The 18803-nt window shown below is 38.1% G+C and overlaps 1 protein-coding gene across 13 annotated transcripts in view; it reads right to left on the reverse strand.

Moving 5' to 3' along the window:
- Nucleotides 1-18803, reverse strand: part of SFI1 (SFI1 centrin binding protein) — a 104657-nt gene that overhangs the window by 48933 nt on the left and 36921 nt on the right. For all 13 annotated transcript variants that reach the window (XM_040464017.1, XM_040464014.1, XM_040464013.1 and 10 more), the window contains 3 exons: nucleotides 15979-16073; nucleotides 3794-3911; nucleotides 1406-1508 (listed from right to left, as the gene is read on the reverse strand). In XM_040464017.1, the coding sequence (XP_040319951.1) occupies nucleotides 1406-1508; nucleotides 3794-3911; nucleotides 15979-16073 (316 nt within the window). The remainder of the gene's footprint in view (nucleotides 1-1405; nucleotides 1509-3793; nucleotides 3912-15978; nucleotides 16074-18803) is intronic.

Genomic DNA, 18803 nt, shown 5'->3' on the forward strand with positions numbered 1-18803 from the left:
AAGTGTTCTGAGCAATAGCACCAGCAGAATGGGTTTATAGGCTCTCGGAGTGGCTCTTTGGGAGAAAGGTGAGAGGAGGAGGGGCAGAGAGAGTGGGGGACACAGAGGCTCTGTGCTGTCAGCACAGAGCCCAACATGGGGCTCAAACTCACGATCCAAGAGATCATGACCTGAGCCGAAGTTGGACACTTAACCAACTGAGCCAACCAGGTGCCCTGAGCAAATTTTTTCTTCAAAGTCAATTAATAACTATTTTAGACTTGCATGACACACAGTCTCTGTGGGAACTACTCAACTCTGCCCTTGTAGCCTGAAAGCAACCTTGGACAATGCAGGTATAACTGCATCCCAATAAAACTTTATTTACAACAGACTGTAGGCCAAATATGACATGTGGGCCACTCTGTGGACCCCTGACCTAGATGATTGTATATGCTATTTGCATGTGATTTCCATATACTGCACACCTTTGCACTGACGATGCAACATGTTGTCAGATTAAAAAGAGATTTACTCCTATATATAGTAAAGGTCACTTCTTTTTTTTCCCTATTCCCTGTTCTATTCTCTATAACTGACATGGCAGCCCTAGAAGTACTCAGCAGACCAAAGAACTGAGAGAAACTCAGAGTCTATCAAAGGTCATAAGAAAGCTTCACCACAGCATAGTCTTAGTACAGATGTTAGGCCTTTATTACTGACCAAAAGCTAGTGGCATCCTCAAAAGAAACCTCAATATAAGCAAAATTGTATTTAGAAGCCAGGTTTTCTTTACAGTCTCAGTTTCTTTTCTGCCCTCATTATTTTCTAACTTGCTATAGGAAAACAGCAATAAAGAAATAAAGAATATACTGTTGTTTCTTTAATCATATTTGTAACTAATTCATAAATGCCCTTCCAGCTCCATGATTAGCAAATGCACCATACAAACCATTGGTAATCACATTTAAGCATATTTTTTAAATGTTTTTTATTTTATTTTTGAAAGAGGGAGACAGTGCATGTGTGCCTGTGCACCTGAGTGGGAGGGTGGGGGTAGAGATGGAAGACAGGATTGAAGCAGCTCCAGGCTCCATGCTGTCAGCACATAGCCTGGTGTGCAGCTTGAACTCACCAACTACAAGATCATGACCTGAGCCAAAGTCGGATGTTTAACTGACTGAGCCACCCAGATGACCCTAGCATATTCCTAATAGCAGCCTCTATCCATTGAACCCAGCCTTCCATGTTGCTTCTGCCCTCCACCCCCGCCCACCGCCCCTGACCCCCTTAGCTGCAGGGAGGGCCTAGGAGAGAGGGAGCAGCATGATGGCCAGCCTTCTTGGGAATCCAACCCTGCCCTCTGTGGCTGTGGGGTTTGACAACATGGACAGAAGACACCTATGCCAAAGTCTGCTGCGCTCACCTGCAGCTGGAGGCTCAGGGCCCTGTGCTTCAAAGCTGATGCATGGAGGGCATGGCCCACACGGACCCATCCCAGCTGCTGCCTCCAGTGGCTCCACCACACCCTGTCAAAGAACAAACCAAAGATAGAACCAGTCAAAAAAAAGCCACCCAGAAAAGAGAAGGTCAATGAGGGCTGGGCCTTGGACCCTCGTCTCAAGTCTCTATTCCCTCACTGTGCCATCTCAACTGACATCTGTTGGAGCCACCGCTGAAAAAAATAAAAAAATAAACAAACAAACAAACAAACAAACAAAACCGAGAAGCAGTCCTGGAACAGCTAATTTAGGGCTGGAAACTGATGGTTCCTAAGGTCAGCTCCAGTCTTAGAAACTCCAGACATGCTCTATTTGGAACTACACACGTTTAAAAATATGAATTATTGCCAACATACAAAAAAATCAGATTTCACAAAACAAATTACAAAAAACATGGCTTTTAGATCTCCAGTCTTGGCGTCCTTTCTGCTTATTTTCTAATTAGCTGTAGGAAAACAGTAATGAGGAAATGAGAGTTTGCAACCTCTGCTTTTTACAGAAGCACTCACTTTGGTCACTCTAACCTAGCAAAATCTTTATGTCGTCCTAACCTGGGCCATGCTTAGCAGCATCACTCACTTCAAAATCTCAAGCTATCTTACATTACTACTTACCTTTATAAGCACTTAGGGGATTACAAGTTGCCTGAATTCAGTCCCAGCAGCCAGTACAGGACTAGGAACATTTTAAGCCCCGTAAATAAGTAAAATTATGTAAAAACATCCCCCATAGACTCTGATAGAAATGTACACTTATTAAGCATTCAAAAATATTTGCCAAATAAATTTTAAATAACTTAAAGAGGTTATTTAAAACAAAAAAGAATTTTTAGGTGTACTGATGTTCTGGATACCATGTTAAATACTTCGGATGTCATCATATTTATCTCCCATGACAACCCTGAAAGACACTTCAAGGTGTACCTATTTCACAAATGAGGAGAAAGTGAAATGTGGAGGTGAAAGGACACAACTATACATGTGGGAACATGGATTTGAGCTCAAGTCAGTCTAGCTGCAAAGCTTCTGCTCTTATCTATATCAGAAGGTCCACCTCTTTTGAGCTTTTAATATGCTGCCATTCAGGACACCTAAAGGACCAACCAGAGACAACATTCAGTGGGATCAGTCCCACTATAAAAGCAGCTCATTGTTACACATGTCTGGTTTTCAAAGTCAACTAATTCATGTCCCTCCAAGGTGTGGACAATGCTGATGAAATGCTGTATAGGGCAGTTACGAAAATGGGCTTTAGCATCAGAAAGATGGGTAGCTGAGCCCTATTTTACCAATTACAACTTATATGGGCTCGGGCAAATTACTCAACCTTTCTGAGACCCTTTGTGTTATCTTTTTTTTTTTTTTTAAAGTTTATGTATTTACTTTGAGAGAGAATGCAGGTGTGCACACAAGTGGAGAAAGAGAAGAGAGAGGGACAGAGAGAATCCCAAGTAGGTTCCATGCTGTCAGTGCAGAGCCCGACGTGGAATTCAAATCCACAAACTGTGATATCATGACCTGAGCCAAAATCAAGAGTCAGACACTCAAATGACTGAGCCACCCAGGTGCCCTTGGACTCTGTGTATCTTAATATTTACAAAAACAGTACTTATTTTAGTTTATGGTGATGATGAAATGAGACTTTACATTAAAAAATTAACACACACAAACAACAGTGTTTACTCAAACACAGTAAGTACTCAATTACTGTTACTGCTGATTATGTGAAAACCTGATAGTGTAGTTGAACAAGTTGTCAATAAATATTTATTTAAGGATCAACTATGTTTGAAACACTGTTTTAAGGTGGTTTTTAAAAAAAAATTAATTTATTTTTGAGAAAGAGAAAGCATGAGTTGAGAGGGGGCAGAGAGAGAGGGAGAAAGAGAGAACCCCAAGCAATCTCCACACCACCAGCGTGGAGCCTAATGCAGGGCCCAAACCCTTGAACTGTGAGATCATGACCTGAGCTGAATTCAGACACTTAACTGAATGGGCCACCCAGACACCCTGCAGTGGGTTTTTAAAAAAATGTTTTTTTTTTATTCTGAGAAAGACAGAGAGCGAGCAAGGGAGGGGCAGAGAGACAGGGAAAGAGAGAATCCCAAGCAGGCATCATGCTGTTAGCACAGAGCCCAACAGGGGGCTGGATCTCACAAACGGTGAGATCATGACCTGAGCTGAAAAAATTGAGAGTCAAATGCTTAACCACCTGAGCCACCCAGGCACCCCTAAGGTGGGTATTTATGTGCATAATACAAAACAGAGGTCAAATGATAGCTGCTGATTTGCAGAGCAATTGAACACACTCACCATAAAATACTCCGCTGCCTAAACTCCAGGGCAGTGGTCTGCATCTGAAGTTTGGTTCTACGAAAAACCACGTAGATCATCCAGGACTTCCAGGCCTGCCGCATCTTTTGCTTTGCATCTAGATGCATCAAAAAGATTTTCAAAAAGGAGTAGGGAAAGATAACAGAGTACTTCTGGGTTATCGAGAAGCTCATGGGCTCTCTGTATTCACCCTCCTTTTGAATATCTAAATTCATCCAGCCTTCAAGTGCCCCCTGGTGGAAAAGTTGTGAAAATCTACAAAATGAATAAAGACAAAAGGACAGGTGAAGAATGGCTATACAAGTGATGACATTTACAAACCACTTAAAGGAAAATAAATATACTACACTGTTCAGAAATCTTCTGTTTTAAACGACATTCTTTCTAGATATATATTCTGTGATATTTACAGATGAAATAATGTGAATAACGCAAAAAAGCAGAGAAGTGAGACTGGTATGAGTTGGTAACTGATGAAGCTGAGTGACAGGTACATGGAGGTTCATTATTTCATCTTCCAATTTTGTAGACATTTAAAACTTCCCACAGCATAAAGTTAAAGGAGAAAAAATTATGTTCTAAAACTTGCTGCTTGAAATAATAATTGTAAAGTAGAATAAGCAAGACAAAAGAAAAGGATACTATCTGTATCTGCTTGGAAAACAGAATAAAAAGGACCAGTAGTGTTCCTGGAAGAAAGAGAATTTACTAAATATGGGAAGTGTAAAGGTCCATAGGTCTCCCTTTGAAGTAATGCCATTTTCATTATGAAAGCCATCACTAATGAAGTTAATTTCTGTTCTTTTCAGAACACAAAGGAGAAAACAAAATTATGTCAACCGTGTTCAAGACTTTCTCAAAATGTGGTAAGACAAGAGCTTTATTTCTATTTCATAGCAATTAACCAATCAAGTCAAGACACAGAGAATACAACATGTAGCTTCCTTAGGCCCCTCGGGCAATGCTGCTGTGGTTTAGAGTTTGGGTTCCTGAGTAAGACATACCAGGTGTGAATACTGAGCTTATCACTGGGCTGAGTAACATCATACAAATTCCTCATCTATAAAATGGTGCCTTCTTTAAAGGTATGTTTGCCAAGGGTAAATGAGATCATCTATGAAAAGTGTCTCCAATAAATGCAAGCTGTTATTTTCCTGAGGGTGGTATACAAGAATCTGCATTAATGGTCTCTGCCATGATTCTAGACAATTTAGAGAACCACACTTCCCAAAGGCCTAAAAGTACTTGTTACTTTTTTACTTAACAGTATGAGAGTGAAAAGATACTCCCTGAGGTCTGTGGGCATAGCCTGAGACAACTGTCATAGGTCAGAAACAACTCTTTTTATCTGAAGAATTCAAGTGACTTTTCTTTCTACCCCATAATATAGCTGTATTCATTATAATTTTAAATAATATGAGACAGAAGAATGCACATTCCTCAAAGATAGACTATTCACAAGACAAAGCACGTTCTGAAACAAAACAAACCTGAACAAATGTAACAGAACTGAAGTCATACTAAGTTCTCTGATCATAATGAAGTAAATTAGAACATCAATAAAGATATTTTGAATATTTCTTTATATTTTTCATTTTATTTAAATCCAAGTTAGTTAACATATAGTGTAATAATGTTTGCAGGAACAGAATTTGGTGATTCATCACTTACATCACTTACATACATACATTTATTTATTTATATAATTTATTGTCAAACTGGCTTACATACAACACCCAGTGCTCATCCCAACAAGTGCCCTCCTTAATGTCCATCACCCATTAAGCCCATCCCCCTACCCAACACCCCTCCAACAACCCTCAGTTTATTCTCTGTATTTAAGAGTCTCTTATTGGGGGGCCTGGGTGGCTCAGTTGGTTAAGTGTCTAACTCATGATCTCACAGTTCATGGGTTCAAGCCCTGCTTTGCCAGTGTTGAGCCTACTTGGGATTCTCTCTCTCCTCTGCCCCTCCCCCCACCCATTTCCCCCCCTCCTCTTCCCTCCCTCCCTCTCCCTCTCTCAAAATAAACAAGTAAACCTAAAAAAATGTTTTTTTTTAAAAGAGTCTCTTACGGTTTGCCTCCCTGTTTTTGTCTTATTTTCCCTTCCCTTCCCCTATGTTCATTTGTTTGTTTCTTAAATTCCACATATGAGTGAAATCATATATTTGTCTGACTTACTTCACTCAGCATAATACATTTTAGTTCCATCCACGTTGTTGCAAATGGCAAGATTTCATTCTTTTTGATCACTAATATTCCATCGTATAAAATATACCACATCGTCTTTATCCATTCATCCATCAATGTACATTTGGGCTCTTTCCATACTCAGGCTACTATTAATAGTACTGCTATAAACATTAGGGTGCATGTACTCCTTCAAATCAGCATTTTTGTATCCTTCAGATAAATACCTAGGTAGTGTAATTGCTGAATCACAGGGTAGCTCTATTTTTGATTTTTTGAGGAACCTCCATACTGTTTTCCAAAGTGGCTGCACCAGTTTGCATTCCCACCAACAGTGCCAAAGTGTTCCCCTTTCTCTGCATCCTCGCCAACATTTGTTGTTTCCAGAGTTGTTAATTTTAGCCATTCTGATAGGTAGGAGGTATTTATCTCATTGTGGTTTTGATTTGTATTTCCCTGATGATGAGTGATGTTGAGCATCTTTTCATGTGTCTGTTAGCCATCTGGATGTCTTCTTTGGAAAAGTGTTCATGTCTTTTGCCCATTTCTTCCCTGGATTATTTGGGTTTTGGGGTGTTGAGTTTGAGAAGTTCTTTATAGATTTTGAATACTTACCCTTTATCCGATATTTCATTTGCAAATATCTTCTCCCATTCTGTTGGTTGCCTTTTAGTTACATTGACTGTTTCTTTCACTGTGTAGAAGCTTTTTATCTTGATGAGGTCCCAATAGTTCAGTTTTGCTTTTGTTTCCCTTGCCTCTGGAGCTATGTCTAGTAAAAAGTTGCTGTGAATGAGGTCAAAGAGGTTGTTGCCTGTGTTCTCCTCTAGGATTTTCATGGTTTCCTGTGTTTCATTTTGGTCTTTCATCCATTTTGAGTTTATTTTTATGTATGGTGTAAAAAGTGGTCCAGGTTCATTCTTCTGCATGTCACTCCTATTTTCCCAACACCATTTGCTAAGGAGACGGTCTTTCTTCCATTGGATATTCTTTCCTGTTTTGTCAAAGATTAGTTTCCCATACATTTGTGGGTCCATTTCTGGGTTCTCTATTCTGTTCTACTGACCTATATGTCTGGTTTTGTGCCAGTACCATACTGTCTTGATGATAACAGCTTTGTAATATAGCATGAAGTCTGGAATTGTGATGCCTCCAGCTTTGGTTTTCTTTTTCATCATTATTTTGGCTATTTGGGGTCTTTTCTGGTTCCATAAAAATTTTAGGATTGTTTGTTCTAGCTCTGTGAAGAATACTGGTGTTATTTTGCTAGGGATTGCATTGAATGTGTAGAGTGCTTTGGGTAGTGTAGGTACTTTAACAATAACTGTTCTAATCCATGAGCATGGAATGTTTTTCCATTTCTTTGTGTCTTCTTCAACTTCTTAAGCTTTCTATAGTTTTTAGCATACAGATCTTTTACCTCTTTGGTTAAGTTCACTCCTAGGTATCTTATGGGTTTTGGTGCAATTGTAAATAGAATCGATTCCTTGATTTCTCTTTCTGCTGCTTCATTATTGGCATATAGAAATGCAATTGATTTCTGTATGTTGATTTTATACTCTGTGACTTTGCTGAACTCATGTTATCAGTTCTAGGAGTTTTCTGGTGGAGTCTTTTGGGTTTTCCACATAGAGTATCATGTCATCTGCAAGAGTGCAAGTTTGACTTCTTCCTTGCCAATTTGGATGCCTTTTATTTCTTTGTGTTGTCTGATTGTTGAGGCTAGGACTTCCAGTACTATGTTGAACAACAGTGGTGAGAGTGGCCATCCCTGTCACGGGTCCTGACCTTAGAGAGAAAGCTCTCAATTTTTACCCATTGAGGATGATATTAGCGGTGAGTCTTTCATATATGGTCTTTATGATGTTGAGGTATGTTCCCTCTACTCCTACTTTCTTAAGGGTTTTTATCAATAAAGTAGGCTATTTTTTGTTAAGTGCTTTTTCTGCATCTATTGAGAGGATCATGTTGTTCTTATCCTTTCTTTTATTAATGTGATGAATCATATTGATTGATTTGTGGACACTAAACCACCCCTGCAGCCCAGGAATAAATCCCACTTGATCGTGGTGAATAATTCTTTTAATATATTGTTGGATTTGGTTTGCTAGCATCTTGCTGAGAATTTTTGCATCCATGTCCATTAGGGAAATTGGTCTGTAATTCTCCTTTTTAGTGAGGTCTGTCTGGTTTTGGAATCAAGGTAAAGTTGACCTCATAGAATAAGTTTGGAAGTTTTCTTTCCATTTCTATTTTTTGGAACAGCTTCAAAAGAATAGGTATTAACTGTTCTTTAAATGTCTGGTAGAATTCCCCTGGGAAGCCATCCAGCCCTGGACTCGTTTGTTGAGAGATTTTTGATTACTGATTCAATTTCTTTCTGGTTATGGGTCTGTTCAAATTTTCTATTTCTTCCTGTTTCAGTTTTGGTAGTTTATATGTTTCTAGGAATTTATCCATTTCTTCCAGATTCCCCAATTTGTTGGCATGTAATTGCTCATAATATTTGCTTATTATTGTTTGTATTTCTGTGGTGCTGGTTGTGATCTCTCCTCTTTCATTCGTGATTTTATTTATTTGGGTCCTTTCCTTTTTCTCTTTGATAAATCTGGCTGGGGGGTTATCAATTTTGTTAATTCTATCAAAGAACCAGCTCCTGGTTTTGTGGATCTGTTCTGTTGTTTGGTTTTTTTTTTTACTATATCATTGATTTCTGCTCTAATCTTTATATTTCCCATTTTCTGCTGGTTTGGGGCTTTATTTGCTGTTCTTTTTCCAGCTCCTTTAGGTATAAGGTTAGGTTGTGTATTTGAGACATTTCTTCCTTCTTTAGGAAGGCCTGGATTGCTATGTATTTCCCTCTTATGACTGCCTTTGCTGCATCCCAAAGGTTTTGGACTGTTGTGTTTTCATTTTCATTGGCTTCCATGTACTTTTTAATTTCCTCTTTAATTTCCTGGTTAGCACGTTCATTCTTTAATAAGATATTCTTTAACCTCCAAGTATTTGTGGTCTTTCTATATTTTTTCTTGTGGTTGATTTCAAATTTCATAGTACTGTGGTCTGAAAATACGCATGGTATGATATCAATCTTTTTGTACTTCTTGAGGGCTGATTTTGCGACTCAGTATGTGATTTATTCTGGATAATGTTCCATGTGCACTCGAGAAGAATGGGTATTTGCTGCTTTAGGATGAAATGTTCTGAATATATCTGTTAAGTCCATACAGTCCAATTTATCATTCAAAGCCACTGTTTCTGTGTTGATTTTCTGCTGAGATGATCTGTCCATTGCTGTAAGTGAGGTGTTAAAGTCTCCTACTATTGTATTTTATTAATGAATTTATATTTATGATTAATTGGTTTATATATTTGGGTGATTTCGAGTTGGGGGCATAAGTATTTACGATTGTTAGCTCTTCTTTAATTATGATATTATGTCCTTCAACTCGTTACAGTCTTTGTTTTAAAATCTAGTTTTTCTGATAGACGTACAGCTACTCCAGCTCTCTTCTGATGTCCATTAGCATGATAGATGGTTCTCCATCCCCCTACTTTCAATCTGCACGTGTCTTTAGGTCTAAAATGAGTCTCCTATAGGCAGCATTTAGATGGGTCTTATTTTTTTTTAATCCATTCTGATATCCTGTCTTGATTGGAACATTTAATTCATTTACATTTAGAGTGATTATTGAAAGATATGAATTTAGTGCCATTGTGTGGCTTGTAGAGTTGATGTTTCTGGTGATGTCCTCTGGTCCTTTCTAGTCTTTGTTGCTTTTGGTCTGTTTTGTTTTGTTTTGGTGTTTTGTTTTGTTTGTTTCTCCACTCAGAGTCCCCCTTAAGATTTCTGGCAGGGCTGGTTTAGTGGTCACAAACTCCTTTAGATTTTGTTTGTCTGGGAAACTTTATCTCTCCTTCTATTTTGAATGACAGCCTTGCTGGATAAAGAATTCTTGGCTGCATATTTTTCCCACTGGGCACACTGAATATATCCCACCACTCCTTTCTGGCCTGCCATGTATTTGTGGGCAAACCTGCTGTGCACCTGATCTGTCTTCCCTTGTAGGCTAAGGACTTTTTTCCCCTTGCTGCTTTCATGATTCTTTCCCTGTCTGTGTATGTTGTGAATTTGAGTATGATATGCCTTGGTGATGGTTGGTTTGTGTTGAAGCGCAGTTCTCTGTGCTTCATGGATTTTGATGTCTGTGTCCTTCCTCAGATCAGGAAAGTTTTTCAGCTATAATTTGCTCACATAAACCTTCTGCCCCTTTTTCTCTCTCTTCATCTTCTGGGACTCCTATGATACACATGTTGTTCCTCTTTAATAAGTCACTAAGTTCTGTAAGTCTGGTATTGTGATTGGGGCACCTGGGTGGCTCAGTCTGACTTCAGTTCAGGTAATGATCTTGCAGTTCATGAGTTCGAGCCCCATGTTAGGCTCTGTGCTAACACCTGCTTTGGATTCTGTGTCTCCTTCTCTCTGCTCTTCCCCCACTCATGCTCTGTCTCTCTCTCAAAAATAAACGACAAAAAAAAGTCTTGTATTGTGACCTTTTGCCTTTCTTTCCCTCTTTTTTCCTGCTTTATTATTTTCCATAATTTTATCTTCTGTATCACTGATTCACTGCTCTGCTTCATCCATCCTTACCATCATGGCATCCATCAGAGACTGCATCTCGGTTACAGCATTTTTAATTTCAGCCTGACTAGATTTTATTTATTTTATCTCTACAGAAAGAGATTCTCTGGTGTCTTCTATGCTTTTTTTTTTCAACCCCAGCTAGTATTCTTATAATCATGGTTTTAAATTCTAGCTCAGATATTTTACTTATATCTGTGTTGATTAAATTTCTGTCCATCATTTCTTCCTGTTCTTTCTTTTGGGATGAATTCCTCCATCTTGTCATTTTGGAGGAAGAAAAAAAATTAATAAAAAATAAAAATTTTTAAATAAAAAACAAAGCAGAAAATCAAATAAAGGAATCTAGATCCTAGATGTGTTTGGGTCTGACTGTTGAAAGAAGCTTGATAAAAAAGAGAAAAAATAGACCAAAAAAAAAAAGTTTAAATAAATTAAAAAAAAATTTTTTTAATATTTATTTTTGAGACTGAGAGAGACAGAGCATGAATTGGGGAGGGGCAGAGAGAGAGGGAGGCACAGAATCAGAAGCAGGCTCCAGGCTCTGAGCCATCAGCCCAGAGCCCGACGCGGGGCTCGAACTCACGGACCATGAGATCATGACCTGAGCTGAAGTCGGACGCTTAACCAACTAAGCCACCCAGGTGCCCCAATAAATTTTTAAATAAAATGGAGTAAAATAAACTAGAATAAAAAACCAAAAAATTAATTTGCTCTTTCTGTATCCAAGAAAGAGAAAGAAAAAAGCAAACAACATAAGCAGAAACAGAAGCAACAAAAACGAACAAGCCAACAGAATGAAATGTGGATGAAATTACATCCAGTTTCCCCTAGAATTGAAACTCTGCACATTATAGTCTAGATTAAGAAGGTGGAAGGGATTTGTGCTTCTATTCTGGGGGATGTGCCTGGAGGGCACAAGTGGGTGGGGCTTGGTGTGATGGCTCTGTTCTCCACTTGGTGGTGCTGCTTAGCTCACTGGGATTGATCTGTGTGTGTGCTAGAGGTGAAAATGGCTTCACCCAGCTCTCTAGTCTCTGGTGCAGGAATTTCGTGCCCTCACAAACACATGATCAATCACTTCTCCTTTGTCTCAGGCAACTGTCTTCCCCCCTCCTTTACCCTGTCTGTGTCCAAGCTGTCTGCCAGCCAGGTGGCACCTCCCTTCAGAGTTTTATCTCAAATGGGGATGTGTTTCAAAATCCCATACTTCAGAGACCCCATGGCTTGGACCCACGGTGATTCTCTGGGGGAGTGTGTCGTGGAGCAATGGCCAGGTATTGACTTGCCCCAGAAAACGTTTGCATGATTGGACGGTGGCAGAGACTCAGAGTTTACAGTAAATAACAACACACAGCCACCACCAGGTCTTGACGCACTCTGGTGTTTTTGTTCCAATATCAGTAAGCTTTGCAGCTCTCTGGGGTCTGCTGGATTTTTGCCCACAGGGAAGGCTATATAGCCTCTACCAAATGCTTTCCAAGTAGGGGAACTACTTTTCTCCATGTGGCACATGGACCCCTCAGATCACACTGCCTCCTCCTGGGGATTGGCCCATCTTCCTCACTGGAGCTCTGAAACTTCAAACTCTGTGCTCGACTGTTTATAGAGTCCTGGAGATATTGAAACCCTGTCCTTTCTCTTCATCAATGGTTTTGGGGAACAGATTTCTTGTCCAGTCCCCCGTGAGTGTTTTCACCCTTTCTCTCTCTCCAGCTACTTTAGGGTAGAGTGCTTTTTTGTGTGTGATCTTGATACACTGCACTTTCCTCCTTTCTCTTTCTCTGTCCTCTCTCCGTCAAAATGGGTCCCAACCCTCAGCAGCCCCACGGCTTTTCTCTCCCCCAATTCACTTCTCCACACTGCATACCTGCCAAGTTCTCTGGCTCAAATCATGCAGATTGTTGCATTAATCCTCAGATCAATTTCCTAGGTGTTCAAAATGGCTTGATGCTGATCTAGCTGCATTTCAGGGATGAGACAAGCTCAGGGTCCCCATACTACTCTGCCATCTTAACTCCTCTCCTATTTTTAACTATCTCTATAAATATAGAAAGGTATTAGAAAATCTCCAATATAGGACTAAACCCACTTTTAGATAACCTGTGGGTCAAAAAGGAAGTCATCACAGAAGTTAGAAAACATTTCTCATTGAATGAAAACAGAACTGCAAATATTAAAATCTGGGGGGGGGGTGCAGTTAAAACGATGCTTAAGGGAAGCTTTATTACCATAAATGCTTGTGTTAGAAAAAAGGAAAAGCCTCAAATCAGTAATCTCAGCTTACATCTTAAGAAACTGGGGGGGGGGGGGGGTGGGGTGGGGGAAGCAAATTGAAACCAAACCTTACAGAAGTGAAGTAATAATAAAGACAGGAGCAGAAATCAAGGAACTTGAAAACAGAAAAACAGAATGAATGTAAAAGCTGGTTATTTGAAAGATGGATAAAACTGATAAAGCTCTAGTCACACTAACCAAGAATAAAAGGTTAAAGATATAAATGATCAATATTAGGAATGAGAGAGGAGCTATCACTACAGACCCTGCAGACATTAACATTATAATAATGGAGTACTTCAAATGACTCTATGCCCATAAATTAAACAACATATTTAAAATGGACTAATTCCTTGAAAGACAAATTACCAAAACTGCTTCATAGGTAACCTAAATAGTCTTCCATCTAATCAAAAACTTGAATTCAAACTTCAAAATTCTCCAACAAGGAAAACTCCAGGCCCGGATGAGTTCACTAAAGAATTTTACCAAATATTGAAGGAATAAATAATACCAATTCTACAAATCCTTTTTAGAAAGTAGAAGATGAGGAAACACTTCCCAACTCATTTTATGAGGCCAGGATTACCGCTTAACTAAAACCAGACAAAGACATTACAACAAGAGAAAACTATAGACCAATATCATCATGAACATAGATGTAAAAATCTTCAATAAAACAGTTGGTAAACTGAATCCAGAAATATATAAAGAATGGCATTAATCTCAGGAATGTAAGAATGGTTCAAAATTAGAAAATTGCTCTATGTGTTTCACCATATTAAAGGACTAAAAAAGAAAAGCGTGAATCATCTCAATAGATACAGAAAAATCATCCAACAAAATTCAATACCTCTTAATGATAAAAGTGTTCAGAAAACTAGGAATAAAAAATAACTTCCTTAATTGATAAAGGACATCTACCAAAAAAAAAACCCTACAGCTAACGTCATATTTAATGGTTAAAGACTGAATGCTTTTCCCTTAAAATCAGGAACAAGGCAAGGGTGTCCACTCTCACCACTCCTATGTCATGTCTTACTGGAAGCTCTAGCCAGTGTAATAAAAATAATTTGGAAAGGAAGGAATAAAACGGTCTCTGTTCACAAACGGCTTAACTATCTACATAGAAAATCCCATAGAATCTACATTAGCACCCCCAAAAATGAAATAGGTATAAATCTAACAAAATATATACAATGTCAGTGTGAGGAAAACTGAAAAACTCTGATGAACGAAATCAATGAACTAAATAAATGGGGGGATTCCCATTATCATGGATAGGGAGACTCAATATTGTCAAGATGTCAGATCTTCCCAACTTGATCTACATACTGAGTGCAATTCCAACCAAAATCAACAAACAGATTCTAAAGTTTATAGGCGGCAAAAGACCTAGAATAGCCAACACAATATTAAAGAAGAAGAATAAAGTTGGAGGAATGACACTACCTGACTTCAAGACTTAACTATAAAGTTACAGTAGTCAAAACAAAGTGATATTGGTAAAAGAACTGACAAATACTTCAATGGAACAGAAGGTCCAGAAACAGACCCATGTAAATACAACCAACTTATCTTTGACAAAGTAGCAGGGCATTACAATGGAGTAAAGACAGTCTTTTCAACAAATGGTGCAGAAACAATTCGATTTAAAAATGCAAAAAAAACAAAAAACAAAAAAAGAATCTAGACACAGACCTTACATTCTTCATAAACATTAACTCAAAGTGGACTACAGACCTAAATGTAAAACACAAAACTAGAAAACCCCTAGACAATAACATAGGAGAAATCTCAGATAACCTTGGGTATGATACAACACTAAAAGCATCTTCCATGAAAGAAAAATTTGATGAGCTGGACTTCATTAAAATTAAAAACTTTTGCTTTGCAAAAGACAATGTAAAGAGAATGAGGAAACAAGTCACAGACTGGGAGAAAATATTTACAAACGACACATCTGATAAAAAAAAAATTGTTATCCCAAATATACAACGAACTCTTAAAACTCAACAAGAAAACAGACAATCCAACTTTAACAATGGGCGAAAGACCTTAACAGATACCTCAACAAAAATACACAAATGGCAAATAAGCATATGAAAAGATGTTCCACATCATATGTTATCAGGGAATACAAATTAAAACAAGATACCACTACACGAACCTATTAGAACGGCCAAAATCCAAAACACTGACAACACCAAATGCTGGTGAGGATGTGGAACAACAGATATTCTCATTCATTGCTGGTGGGAATGCAAAACAGTACAGACACTCTGGAAGACAGTTTGGCAGTTTCTTACAAAATTAAACATACTCTTACCATATGATCAGCAACTGCAATCCTTGGTATTTACCCAACGGAGTTGAAAACTTATATCTACACAAAAACTTGCACGTGGAGATTTACAGAAGCTTTATTCATAATTGCCAAACTTTGGAAGCAACCAGGATGTCCTTCTTAGAAATGGATAAATTGTGGTACATCCAGACATTGGAATATTATTCAGCACTAAAAAGAAATGAGCTATCAAGACATAAAAGATATGGAGGAAACTTAAGTGCATATTACGAAGTAAAAGAAGCCAATCTGAAAAGGCTACATCCATACTAGATGATTTCAATTATATGAAATTTTGGAAGAGGCAAAACTATGAAGACAGTTAAAAGTTGCAAGGGGGAGGAGATGAACTAAATAGGCAGAGCACAGAAGATTTTCAGACCAGTGACAATATTGTGTTTGATGCCGTAATGAGATACATGTCCATAGAATGTGTAACACCAAGAGTGAACCCTGAGGTCTATGGACTTTGAGTGATAACGATGTGTGGATGCAGATTCATTGTAACAAATGTACCACCCTGGTGAATGATGATGATAGTGGGAGAGACTATGTATGTGGGAGGAAGGGGATAAACGGGTAATCACTGTAATCTTCCTCTCAATTTTGTTATGAACCTAACTAAAATTGCTCTAAAAAATTAAGTCTTCATTTAAAAAAATCAAATAAATGAAGGAATTTTTTTAGACATGTACTTCCTTTCTCACCATGAGTCTCAGCTCTCATGTACTTGTTCCTCATCTCTTGCCGCTGATGCACATAGGTCCTCCAGGTCTGGAACATCAGATTGTACAAGTAATATCTGAGGAGGTGAAAAAAAGCAAATGGTATTTCTTTAAACCAAAAAAACTCCTAACTCAATATACCAAATCCATTCTGTACTCAGGAGATATTAACATGGATGATTCTGATATAAAAAAGTCTTACCTATCTCTTAAGCTAAAAATTTCATTTCCCACAATCAAAGTGAAACCTATTCTCCTTAATGCAGAGTCATTCTCCTCACCACATAGAATCATTAAGGAAAAATAGGCTGGAATTATCCAAGAATAACTTCACCTTCAGCATTCACAAAGCTGTGAATGACAGTAATATTATCACCTTAATCATCCACATTATATAAAACATTATACCTTTCCTCTGCACTAAAACATGGTCAATGACACTTTTCCTTTGTCTTTTCCTTCTCAAGACATACACTGTACCCATTAAGACTGTCAGTCCTGGGACACCTGGGTGGCTCATTTGGTGGTCTCTGACTCTTGATTTTGGTTCAGGTCATGATCTCACAATTCAGCAGACTGAGTCCCTCCCACATAGGGCTCTGCACTGACAGCTTGGAGCCTCCTTGGGATTCCCTCTCTTCTTCTCTCTCTGCCCTTTTCCTGCTCATGCCTGCATTCTCTCTCTCAAAATGAATAAACATTTTTTTTTAAAAGAAAGACTGTCAGCCCTTCCATATTTTCACTATCTCATGTCCTAAGATTTGATTTTTTTTTAAGTTTATTTATTTATTTTTTTGAGAGAGACAGAGACAGCATGAGCAGGGAGGGGCGCAGAGAGAGGGAGAGAGGGAGAGGGAGAGGGAGAGGGAGAGAGAGAGAGAGAGAGAGAGAGAGAGAGAAAATCCCAAGCAGGCTCTGTGCTGTCAGCAGAGCTCAACGTGGGGCTTGAACTCACAAAACCTTGAGTTCATGATCTGAGCTGAAACCAAGAGTTGGACACTTAACCGACTGAGCCACCCAGGCGCCCCGACTAAGACTTGATTTCATACTCTACCACCTTATTAGAATGATTCAACATTGTCTATATTTTATCTGAAATATCTATAAATCAGAAACTCTGACCCAAAGAACCTAAATAAAGAAGATTATGAGAGTGAATACTATTTTAAGAAGATATGATGTATAAGGTACATTAATCTTTTATTAGAAAAGGTATAATAAAAAGGGTGCCTAGGTGGCTCAGTTGGTTGAGTGTCTGACTTCAGTTCAGGTAATGACCTCATGTTTTGTGAGTTTTGGCCCTGCATCTGGCTCTGTGCTGACAGCTTGGAGCCTGAAGCATGCTTCAGATTCTGTGTCTCCTTCTCTCTCTCTACCCCTTCCCCACTCATGCTCTGTCTCTCTCTCAAAACTAAATAAACATTAAAAAAAAAATAAATTAAAAAAGTATAAAAATGTGTATTTAATATAATTCCCATTTTTACATTTTCCTCTACTTATCCCTTGACCAACGTCAAGATTTAGAGTTTTTTTTCCTTCCCATTTCTATTTTTTTACTGTCTGCTATTGGGCATATATTTTCTCCCATAATCAATAAAAATTAAATCAACTTATTAGTTTAAAAAACAGAATACTCTCAGAATTAGAAATTATACAGAAGTGTCAGTGAGAAAATACTATTGAAATCATGAACATTACCAACACATAATGGTAACTTACATTAACAAGGTGTCTGTGTGTGTGTGTGTTTGTGTGTGCCCACATGCACATGTGCTTGGGTTTAATTTAGGAATTTGATCTTACTTACTCTAAAAATATTTTGAAGCAAAACAGAATATGATTCAAAACTTTTCTCCAAATCAATGTGATATATCACATTAACAGAATAAAAGAAAAGAATTACAGGATCATCTCAGTAGACACAGAAAAAGCATTTGACAAAATTCAGCAACCACTCATCATAAAGACATTTAACAAATTAGGCATAGACCAAACATATCTCAATATAATAAAGGCCATACATGACAAGTCCACAGTTAACATCATACCCAATGGAGAAAGCCTGAGAGCTTTTCCCCTAAGATGAGGAACAAGACAAAAGTGTCCACTCTCACCATTCCTATTCAACATAGTACTGGAAGTCCTAGTCAGAGCAAGCAGTCAAGAAAAAGTAAAAGGCATCAGAATTGGAAAGGAAGCAGTAAAACTGCCTATTTGCAGTTTCTATGTATTTTATACATAGAAAATCCTAGAGACTCAGCCTCAAAACTATTATATTTAATAAATAAATTCATTAAACTTTGCAGAATACAAAATCAACACACACGTCAGTAGCATTTCTGTACACTAACAGTGAATTATCTAAAAAAGAAATAAATCAATTCCACTTACAATACATCAAAAACAATAAAATACTTTGTAATAAATTTAAGCAAGGAAATGACAGATCTCTATTCTGAAAACTACAAAACATTGACAAAAGAAATCAAAAAAGACACAAAGAAATGGAAAGGTAGGGACACCTGGGTAACTCAGTCAGTTAAGTGTCTGACTCTTGATTTTGGCTCAGGTGAAAATCTCACAGTTCGTGAGACTGAACCCCATGTAGGGCTCTGCACTGACAATGCAGAGCTTACTTGGGATTCTCTCTCCCTCCTCTCTCTACCTCTCCCCTTTGTGTGAATACACATGTGCACACTCTCTCTCTCAAAATAATAAACATTAAAAAAGAGAAATGTAAAGGTATCCATTCCATTCACAGATTAAAAGAATTAATATTATTAAAATTATATTACATTATGTAATTT

The sequence above is a fragment of the Herpailurus yagouaroundi genome, unplaced genomic scaffold (genome assembly GCF_014898765.1).
Source record: "Herpailurus yagouaroundi ecotype Mexico unplaced genomic scaffold, PumYag 428, whole genome shotgun sequence".
NCBI lineage: Eukaryota > Metazoa > Chordata > Mammalia > Carnivora > Felidae > Herpailurus > Herpailurus yagouaroundi.